This window comes from Tachypleus tridentatus, chromosome 4 (genome assembly GCF_004210375.1).
Source record: "Tachypleus tridentatus isolate NWPU-2018 chromosome 4, ASM421037v1, whole genome shotgun sequence".
Lineage (NCBI taxonomy): Eukaryota > Metazoa > Arthropoda > Merostomata > Xiphosura > Limulidae > Tachypleus > Tachypleus tridentatus.
In genome coordinates, this window is record NC_134828.1 from 95,899,393 (window position 1) to 95,911,154 (window position 11,762).

At 32.9% G+C, this 11,762-nt stretch overlaps 1 protein-coding gene across 1 annotated transcript; it reads left to right on the forward strand.

Moving 5' to 3' along the window:
* Positions 1–300: 300 nt before the first annotated feature.
* Positions 301–5,673, forward strand: LOC143249722 (hyaluronidase-1-like). The gene is made up of 5 exons (XM_076500037.1): positions 301–678; positions 2,607–2,851; positions 3,639–3,791; positions 5,077–5,281; positions 5,491–5,673. The coding sequence occupies exons 2-5, from the start codon at positions 2,616–2,618 to the stop codon at positions 5,656–5,658; spliced, it is 762 nt and encodes a 253-aa protein (XP_076356152.1). The 5' UTR covers positions 301–678; positions 2,607–2,615; the 3' UTR covers positions 5,659–5,673.
* Positions 5,674–11,762: the final 6,089 nt, after the last annotated feature.

The window sequence follows — 11,762 nt, forward strand, 5'->3', positions numbered from 1 at the left end:
TGAGCTGGTCAAAACAAATCTAATATTTAGTGTGTTTTGGCCGAATTAGATAAACTTCTCATCTTAACTTTGTCTAATCTTCATCAGTTCATGGTGAGTCACCATTTTAGAACAAAACATATTGAAGGGCGGGGGTTAAGCAATAAGTCAGGTGATGTTCCTCTTTCTTGGAGACGGGGTACCATATGTTTCTGAACAATACCTATAATTCATCAAAACCAGCTGTCCTTTAATAACACTTGTTACATTAATCCTATAAATCCTGTAGTAGTCGACCATTCACAAGCATTAGACAAGATAAGTGTTTTCACATCCAACAAGTTTAGCATTATCTCAGACGAAGTAATTTCTGGACGAAAAAAAAACAAAAAAAAACTCTTTCAATAAAATGCAGATAAAGCTTTCCTTGATTTGTTGTCTCACGTTTATATTACTCATAAGTCTTGATGAGTACGCTGCCGAAGAAGATATAAACTTTAAAGTTTTTGGAATGTTCCGTCTTATATATGTTCAAAGAAATATGGAATAAATGTCACCGAGTCACTAAGAAAGTTTGGGGTGCTTGTGAATACTGCAGAGAAGTTCAGGGGAGACTCTATTACAATATTTTATGCAAAGGACCTTGGACTTTATCCAAGGATTGAAGAAGGTTCGTACATTAATGGCGGACACCCTCAGGTATGTTTTATTTACTGATGTGAGAAATAAATAATCCTATTCTTGTATATAACTGGCATAATGTTTTGTAAAAAGAATGTTCCGAAAGGTAACACTAATTGACATACCTTCATAAAGTATCTTAATTTAATAAGAATAACAATACACAGACGTATATATATATTACTGTTTCGTTGATAAAGTTTCTTTAAAATTATTGAATATTTTCTTTAGGTTCTCATTTTTATGTTCTTTAGGTTATTTTTGAATTTTCTTTAGGTCTCATCCATAATATTGTACAGTTAATTTGAAGGTGTATAAATATGTATATATACATTCATAAGGTTTCTCAAAAGTCATACAATTCCCAGCAGTTGTGAAGTATCGAATATCTGCTGACGGAATTGTGCATTTAGACATATCGAGGGCAAATTCTCTACCGGACAATATTTTTACTCCACATGGTGTACTGACGTAAAGGTGAAATGAAAAACAATCAGAGATTATTTGTGAAACTATTGCTTTGAAATGAAATATTTCGATAGTTATAACGCACAGAGATATCACTCCATGATTATTTTATACATTGTTTTTCTTATGTGTTTGACATAGATTTTTAACTGGAAAATATTTCGTTTTAATACATTATAATATACAGGATGTGGACAAAAGAAAGTGGCTACCCTTGAAAATGTTGCTACTTTGTTATATTTTTTATTAGGTAACAGAACGCACACGACAAGATCTGTCCACATATGGTCTGAAATCCTAATTTTAACGCTGACTTTCGTTAATACCTGAATTTTTCACGAATAGCACAAAAACGCCAAGCGAAAGCTATCTGCGCTAGCCGTCCCTAATTTAGCAGTGTAAGACGAAAGGAAAGGCAGCTAGTCATCAACACCTACCGCCAACTTTGGGGCTACTCTTTCACCAACGTATAGTGGGATTGACCATAACATTAAAACGCCCTTACGCTGAAAGCATATATGGTACGAGTCGAACGCCTGAATACGCCTGGCCATGCCAGAACAATCACCACTTACTACAGTTTTTTTTAATATATACCGGTAGTTAAAATATATATATATATATATACACGTACACATACACACACAAAAAGTATCAAAAACCTCAAATTCCCTGTTGTTGCACAGTAACTGTGAAGTGTCAAAAATCTGTTTACGTAATACTGTTTAAACAGATTGACGTCATATTTTTACCTGACATTTTATGCTGACATAAAGGTCAAATATTGCTTTGAGGTAAAATTGTTCGATAGTTATATCTCACACATATACGGAGTTTAAACTGATATTCCTGAGCGAGTGGCTGCCATCCTTCTTTGTGAACTTCAGGAAGATCATCTTCCGTGTTTGACTTGCGATCTTTCGTTAGTCGGTTTAACGCAGGCCATAAATTTTCAATCGGATTAATATCAGGTGTACAAAACGTTTTATAAAAAAAAATGTAACATGAATAACGAGAAATTCAAGTATTTACAAAAGCCAGTGATAAACTTAGAATTTGATATTATCTTTGAACAAATCTCGTCGAGTGCGTTCTAAGATACATAGTTTTAATAATTTTTCTGTTATGTAATAAAAGATATAATAATTAACATTTGTTCACTCCCTGTATACATAATGAAATAAATAGCTTAATCATTATTATTAACATTAATTTTCAAAAGAAGATTAAACCCAGCACGAAAACAATAACGAAATTAATATAAAATATGCTTTAAATTTTTTTTTCAAAATACATTCTTAGTGCTTCTTATGTATATACTTACACATAGAGAAATTAATATTTTAGTGAATCGATCATATGTTATATAATATAACTTCTGAGCAGAACAGTAAAGCTTGTTTTCTATTGATTCTCAGATAAACTCTGTATAACAAACCAAGTAAGTTATAATTTTAGACCCCACCACTTTTATTCAGCTTAGTGATATGAATAAGCACCTTGAGAAGGCTAAGAACGATATTGAAACGAAAATACCAAGTAAAGATTTTGATGGTCTTGCCGTTATCGACTGGGAATCTTGGAGACCAGTGTGGGAGTATAACTGGGGCGGTTTTCAGCAGTACCAGACAATATCACGTGAGCTTGTAAAAGAACAACATCCAAACTGGTCAGTAGAAGAAGTGGACGAGAAAGCTGCAGCTGAATGGGAAGAGGCTGCCAAGTAAGATTAACACTAGTTAACAGTTAACCTACTTTATGTGTCCATCACGGGGAATCGAGCCCCGAATCTAGTATTATAAGTTCGTAAATTTAAGTTCGTAAATATCTAAATTGTTCTTTTTTGCTATTGAGAATTCTTCGCGATTGAATATGAACGAAATTTCTTCCTGTGGTATTATCATAAAGTATAAATAAAATTTTATTATCTCTATCCAATAAACAGAAGGATAGATTCATTAGTGTTCGGTTACAGTGTGTAATAATGATCGTTAAAACGATCTTAGATTTGGGTGTTTTCACTTATGGAAACAGCACTGAAGCATCTATCAGTTTAAAAGTCAACTACAATAGACAGGAGAAAGAGATCACCAAACTTCAAAAAAAAATTCTGAATCACGTTTTTAGAATGGCAAAAACCTTCGGTGCAAACAAAAACAACTAGTTCGAGTTAAAGCTAATGTGATTAATATCACACGTGTTTCATTTTAAAGATTGATTTCACAACCGAAGCAACTAGTATTGATTATTGTTTGTTTCTATCATATATATGTTTAGGGAAACTGAAAATTTCAGTGATGTGAATACCTTTACCTACAATATCTACCGTTAAACTTTCAATACAATTAAAAGTCATGTTGAGAGAAAATTTCAAATTGATTTTCAATACATAACTCAGTTTATGTTGTTGAACTAGATTGTGTATTTATAGTTATAAGATTGTGTTTGCGTTTTATTGTAGAGAGTATTTTGTTTTTATTAATAATATACTTTTTTTTTCAAAAAAACAGGGTTTGGATGCTTGATACGTTACTCATGGGTAAAACTGAACGCCCTCTTGGTAAATGGTGCTACTATTTATTTCCTGACTGTTACAATTATAAAAATAAAGATCAGCCAGATGAATACTTGTGTAGAGAAAGTGTTGTAGCTGGAAACAACAAGTAAGTTACATGCTAACATTAAAGTATTTACGTATGAATATCCCTTCCAATATTTTATATGTAATTTTGTTGCTTAATTAAATAACTAGGTCGAAAATACGACGTTAATCATTAACTATATAATACAATGGTGATTAACCTTTAAAAACTGGATTGTTGTAGCTGTGTGCATCCTTTCAGAACTAGATTGCTGTAATTGTAGTCGCCTTTTTGAATTGGATTGTTGAAACTGTAACTTATTTCCTAAATTTGGAATTTGTTTGAATTCGTGTTTACACTATACTGTTAGGCCATTTTCAATGTTTCTTAAATTGTTTTATTTTATTTCATATGTTAATGCGTCCGTTAAAACTAATTATAAAATTATAAAACATTACATATGGCAATAGAATACATTTTGCTGAGATATATGAACCGAATTTATTGTTAATTTAATTGAACAATGAATATAACTTATAAATAATATCTAATCACCACCTTCCATCTTCGCATTATAAAGAATGAAATCACGTGATCCTCAGAAAACAAGCCAGACATCCTAACCACTGGGCCACGTCGGGCTCATAAAGTAGTGAACAAACAGAATGAAGTATTCTTTTACACAAATTTAGCAAGCATTTAAACTTAGTGACTAATTTCCTTATTTCAGTCTGACTGCTGAGTTGAAAAATAGAACATATCTGTGGGGAGTTTAATCTAAAATAGTTCTAATACAATGCTTCTGTTTCATAATGAGTCACAACAGCAGTACGAAACAATTCTAGTGTGTCACCTGTTTCTACAAATGGTTATAGTTTAAGCTAAGTTTGAAGATGTTATGATTGAAAGTAAAAGGGAATGTAAATATAAAAACTGAAAAGTGAGAGTAAACAAGAATATGTAACGGCATGTGAATCCACATTCTGTATTTCTTATCCACTGCTAACAAGGTATTTCGGACAATACCTGGACTCATAAGGCTAACTTAGGCTGTTCTAGCACATTATAAAATAATTTGCTTACAATATCCGTAAAATTAGTTCAATATTTTATAAATCAATTAAAAGAAATATTTGATAAAATATCTGGTGTTACTCAGTCTCATGTTTCTTGTTTGCATAAGTTTAACTTTTGAAACGTATTTCGTTTATGGTTGATGAATATTTAGCTTTCATATTTTAATTGTTGTAAAACAACTTAAACCACTTTTGTTTTAGTTAAGTTAATTATGTCTCAACACTAAAATTTATAAAGACTGAAATAATTATTATAAATGTCTGAAGTTTAATCTTGATGTCTTTATCAGGTTAAGGTGGCTTTGGGAAACAAGTACTGCCCTCTGTCCGTCAATTTATCTTCACAAGAAGAAACTGGATGCGACAAATTTTACACAACGTATTTGGTTTACCCACGGTCGTTTGGCGGAAGCTTTACGCGTCCGAAGCTCTGATGTTCCTATTTATCCATACATAAATTACTTTCCGGACGGTAGTGACTCAACTGTACCTGAGGTTAGTTTTCTTTTCGTTCAGTTCTGAATCAAAAACATATTTTGATTGACAAAATGTTATCATAATTCTTTGAAATATTCACTATAACTTGAAGCTTTTAGATAGATGAAGAAAAGCATATTTATAATTATACTTCAAAAAGTCATTTATCAGCACATTATAGTGTGTGTATGTTGTGTATATTAATACTGTTCTTCTCATTTCTTTAGGAAGATTTTTACCGAATGATGGCTCAGACAGCAGGCTTGGGTATGGAAGGTGTTGTAGTTTGGGGATCTTCGTTTCATGTTGCCAGTCAAGAAGACTGTAACACATTGGACGAATATGTAACGTCTGTAATTGGTCCAGCAACACAAACAATAACAAGAACGTCATAAAATGTGCAGAAACTGTGTGCAAGGACAGGGTCGCTGCGCCTGGTTTGCCAACCCATATTCAGGATGGCGAGAATTAACGAATCCATCCGACCCTCACTTTTCGTTTAATGATATAACGTGTACTAATGTTTCTAAACAGTAATTTGTAAACTACAGACTGTAACTGCAGGACTAATTAAGTATAATTTTATTTGTTAAGGGTCTTTACTTGTACTTGCACCACCCTGAGCACGTTGCTTTAAAATAAACCACTGCTAGTCAGAAAACAAACAGTTATTGATTACTTCATGATTAATGCTAAACATATTTGATTTTCATGTGTACTATTATCAGAAGATCAAATGAACACCTTGATGTTGAAATGCATTTACTAAACGCAATAAAATACGTATCAACTGTTTAATGAAATATAATTTGAGATAAATTACTTAGGCATTCTTACAGAATAAAAAGTAGACACTTCCTATAGTCACTAACCGTTGAGACTGCTTGTTTGATTTTATGAAAGAAGGAGACTGAAATCCATCAATGTAACACGGGCTTAACGGCCAAACACAAGAATCATGGAAGTTTCAAAATAACACACACAGTTATTCAGGAACTGGTCAGAACCACCTTGGTAAATATTGTGCAGCAAGATCTGTACAATAATTTGCCTGTAGCTACTTTCAAAGTATTCCTGTCTGCTCATGCTACTGCTGACTATTGTGATGCTTAAACCTTCCCGACCGAATCAAAAGTGAAATCATTCGAATCTCAGTTGAAAGCCAAACATTAAGAGGTGTACAAGAAAGATAATACATTGGCAACTGCTTTGTTAATCATGGTGAGATAATAGCTTTATTGATATATACTAAATTTATTATCGTGGGTAAACCTTAATACTAGCTAGTATGGATACTTGAGGATGTTGTATTACACTTTAAATATGATCAATGATCAACAGTTTAAGAACAGGAGTCATGGACTGTATAGTTTACATAATTAACAAAAGTTTAATATAGTAAAAACTAAAAATAATTCACAAAAACACATTACCACAACATTTCACAGCACTGGATGCACAGCACTGATATTAGGAAAACATACAAACACAATGAATAAACAGAAAGACAATTACTGACATACATTAAGCTTACCCATGGATAACGTCTCTCTGAGAACATGGAGATGATCTGTGTGAAACATACATTCATAACAGTATTAAAAGTTACAACATAATACAATCGTAGTCAGTGCACATGAAATTACCTAAAGCCCCAATGAAGAAGAAAAATTTCAGTTGATACATTTTTTGTGGATGTGAATTCTGATATATTGGAGAAAAAAAAAGGCCAAAAAAATTGCTCTGACACCAGTAACATCACACTGCTTGGATGGCTTTAGAGGTATATTTAGGGACGTATTGATTATCTCAGCTGTCCCATTCTTAGGATTAAGCTGAAACTAATAAATGAATAAATTTATTAAAAGCTCCGAACTAGCCATTATTATCATAAAGATATCAAGCCTTCTCTCAAACATATTTAATCATTCTGCCTCCATTCCAAAAGCTGTTAGAAAAACAAAATTATCTTAACAGAAAATGATTTTTAGCTTGCATGTACCCTATTCCTTCTAGTGTCACCATTAACTATGAAGAAAGATGATGCAGCAACACTATCAATTCCCTTTACAATCTTGAACCCTCAATCAGATCTCCTTTTATTTTCACGAAAAAACAATTTATCCGACAACCCATTCATCCCAAGAACCATCTAGTAACCCTCTGCTGAATCATTTCCAAAAATTCAATATTATTTCTAAGATAAAGAACCTAAGACTGAATAAAATAATCTAAATGTGGATTAACCAGTGAACCATGATCACACGTTAGTTTTTTCTCTTCTGGAGTTATATAGTGTCCTCTTGAAAATACTAATGTCAAAAGTTAATCCACTTTTGATGAACTATTTGTGATGATCAAAATGTACAGATGATTTTTGCCAAATATTCGCATTTTCCCGATATTAGGTGTTAATTGCAGTTATATCTTTTGAGGTTTATAGTACATCAACTATAGCAAACCAATTACATATACAGTCTCTGAATGTGTTGTGAGGGCTACTTTTTATTACCGATAGGCGAGATTATTAAAATTTCATTTAGCAACAATACTGACGATCAATGAGTACTAATTATAAACACACACAGTATATTGTTGATTTTTACATTCAAAAATATTCTACAGATTTTGTGAATAGTCAGGTATTTTTCAATAATCAAAAAATTAGCAATATAAATTACATATATTTTTATATGACACAATCAAATCTAATAACCTTATGATCATGAAATTTTATAGCACACGAAAGTGCACCAACACAAGTGTTATCTTTTCAGTGAAGACCCAACATAATGAACAATCACATGACTGAGGGTCCTTCAGAAAGGCAGGATTAGTTTCAAAGAAGCAACAGAAATTTTCCTGGTAGAATTTATAACTGATTGACAGACATGACAAGTTTTATAAAACTGAAAGACATCTTATCCAATTTTGGCCAAAAGAACTGTCTCATTATTTTGTCACATGCCGTGTTGACATCTAAATGACCTCTCATGAGGAGTTCATGGACAACTTTCAATATTTCAAAATAACTTGCTTTTTAAAAATCAATTTAATAAACTACAACTCAGTCTTCTGAAGCTGCCACTTATGGTGGTCTCCTTTCCCTTATAAGTACACCATTTTAGAAAAAGAAAAGGATTTATTTGAAGTTCATCTTATAGAAGTGCATATTTAAATAGTACAGATTGTTGCTTTGCTCGACAATCAGCTAGCTTCAAGCAAACGGAATTCATCAGATCCTCAGAACAATCATTGTCACTCACCAAGGAATTGTGAGTGGGTCACGTGACAGATTTACTGTTGTACACTTATTTTAATACCTAAGCTTGTTTCAGTACGATTTTCTTATTTACATGTGACGTATATTGTTGACCATTATTGTGCAATTTCCGCCTGATCTCTAAATTTGCAGACAATTCTTGAGAGTAAGAATCAACAATATTTGTTTTACGAAAGCAAGCAAGCATTGTTGAAAGTTCGATAAACTAGAGTAATTCGTATAAAAGCAGCTTGTCGAAAGACAGTTGAATATTATTATTAGTCAGCTACTGTCAGTGTGTTTTCGGCCTCAGAAGCTATAGTTGTAATTAGCGCCTACTAATCAAAAAACTACAGAATTTGACCAGGAATGTTATAGATTTCAAACATTACAAACCATTCAACTTCAGTGAATTAAGTTCGGGCGTTTGCATTTATATCACGACATGAAATATTTCGTCGGTAAAAAGCAAACTTATAAGCGGTGTAAGGTCAACCAAATTAGCTAGCTAAAGCAACGTGTGGCAATATCAACTCATAATTAATTTGCTTATCGTGGGCTTGGATAGAGGATGGTTGTTTTAGTTTGGAGCCCCGAGACAATTTTTTATTCTAAGTGTATACTTTCTCCAGTTAATATACTCCACTTGAGATTGTATACCTAAATTTCATACAAATCTATTGGATTTAAGGTTGAACTCCAATGACTAGCTAATACAACCACCCGTTACAAACTAAATCATAACACTTACATTAAATAGTCTTGTATATATATAAAACAAAAATAATGGTAACAAGGTGACACTGTCAACTGAACAGAGAAACCAAACTTAACTCTTGTATTCAAGGGCACTATCAGGTTGTACCGAAAGTTCTTCAAGTAAAGATCCACATTGTGTTTGTCTTTAGCCTGAGGGGGGGAAATTGTCGTTAAGCGCAATACAATAAAAGTAAATATGATTTTGTCTATACATTTTTTCTTCTTGTTTATTTCATAATAAAGACTATTTGTTTTAGTAAGTTTATTCATACTCGTTCTTTTACACACGCAGTAGGAGAAATCATCAGTTACACTATTAGATTTAGAATTATTATTCTTATTTCTCTTGAAAATATTCTATTATTTGCCAGTCTATATCAGAAGCTTTTTTAGGAAATCCGTTTTGCTTGAAAATGTAACTTCTATATACATTTAAATACGCATGAAGTCAGGACTGGATTAAGGGCAACTGATGCCCCAAGCCCAGGCCAATAATGGTGACCCCCTCCATTGCTTAACTGACCAGACATTAAGACTCAATAAGTGCTGAAAGTGAAATAAAGGTTTGAACATTTATAATCCTTCTTCAGTTTTTTTCCTGGTTGGACCCCACAGCTATATTAAATAAAATCTTTTTTTTATTTTACTTATTTAACAGATTGAGCACGTATCAAAATCAAGCAATAACTAAGGTCTTTTATTTAAAAATGATGAGGGAAATCACTAATTTGATTAATGATAATTAAAAAATGTATATTAGTTTTCACTTTGAATGAACAATTCTCACTTTGATGTTAAGAAATTCACATTTTGATGTTAACAATTTCTCACATTAAACTTAAAACCATGTAAGCAAATTATTTACTTATACTTTAATATTTATTTAAATTTAAAAAAAAAATCTTCTACATTTTTTAATTGCAAAGTCTTTGATCAAGTCCTCAAAACTAATTTGGCGTAACAAATATGCTTCTATACTTAACAGATGCGAGGCATTTAACCTGTATTGTACCACAGTTGTTCTGTTGGGATTTTTAATATGCTTGAGCTAAGAAAGTGAACGCTCAGCTGTGCAATTTGTGACCATCCATGTTTAAAATATACGCAATGTAACGTCTACGTTTGGAAACGCACACTCAATTTTGTCTTCTGAAATTATTTTATAAAGTTCAGCATGACTGAATCTGGTTTTTATAGTTTTTGTTGCACTGAACTTATGGCTCACAAATGAGTGAATCTCGGCAGAGAGATTAGTGTCCTAGTCTTCTCGGTAAGCATCAGTTAGCTTTTCGGAACACTGAGAGTACCTTTCAGTTTCAGTTGATAAAATGACATCATTTGGTACATCACTTAGGAAAGAAAATATGTGTGCTCTTTCTTTGTACACCTTTCCTCTTCTTCTCATCTGGTTTTCTAGTTTGTCAAGAATTGTATAGAAGGTGGTGATACGACATTTATCTCTGGCATTCAATCTATTTCTTGTGCATCTCCGTCACTGAGTACCTTCTTTCTGACACGTTTGTGAGTTTGAGCTGCATCGTAATCAACATCTAGTAGTATTTCCTTTGCAACTTCAGAGTCATTTGTTAAAGTGCATCGTTGGTCAGCTGATGACCAGCACAAATCTGCACGTTTTGAAGTTTACATTCTCATGTTGCAGACCTTGGCTTGCTTTATGATTTTTTTGCAAATCTCATCCCACATAATCAACATATAATCAAATTCTAGCTTTTGCATTTTATTTGCAGTATTGTTTGCTTCTCTTCTAGTGTTTCCCTTTTGTGACTGATCTTCAACTAGACATTCTAAAGCTTACAAAATCTTAGTGAAAGACTTCAAAATTGCTGTTGTTGCCATAGCATGTGACTACCATCTGGTATAAGATAGGGGTTTTAACACACTTTTATTTTCAAGACAAGCTTTAAGAATTTTCCACCGGCTGGTTCAAGCTGAAATAAATGTATAGAGCAAATGCATTACAGAAAAAAATCAACTGCCACTTGACAGCATTCAACAGCACTTCAGCCTGCCAGGTTTAGTGAATGGGCCTCAAAGAGTACATATATGGGAAACTTATTTTCCTCTAAATTCTTTTGCTGCATGCCCTTATGACGCCCAGACATGTTAGTGACATTGTGGTAAGACTGGCCCCAATATTTTGAAAAATTAACTTTGCAAACTTCACGTAATACTGCAATATCTGGTTTACCATTTCCTCACTTCATCAACAATGAACGTATGGACCTTCTGTGCCATCGGTTCAATGAGCTCTCCACAGGTTCTTTTGGACAAGTGAGAAGGATTTCGTTTTCCAGAATTTCCATATTTCGAAATGTGCCCTGCTATAAATGGATCAAACTGACTTATGAGCTCAAGCAGCCCTAAAAAATTCCCATGCTGCAATGAACCAAATTTTGCATCTCTTTCTCGAAAAGCCAGGTCAAATTCAACTGACGTACGAATAACATGCTCTAAGAC

What these genes read in the sequence shown, in the direction of transcription:
- LOC143249722 (XM_076500037.1), top strand. Translation starts at nt 2,616, where the DNA reads ATGAATAAGCACCTTGAGAAGGCTAAGAACGATATTGAAACGAAAATA. An exon ending in GAATGGGAAGAGGCTGCCAA is followed by an intron (nt 2,852 to 3,638) that starts GTAAGATTAACA and finishes TCAAAAAAACAG; the next exon opens with GGTTTGGATGCTTGATACGT. An exon ending in GTTGTAGCTGGAAACAACAA is followed by an intron (nt 3,792 to 5,076) that starts GTAAGTTACATG and finishes TGTCTTTATCAG; the next exon opens with GTTAAGGTGGCTTTGGGAAA.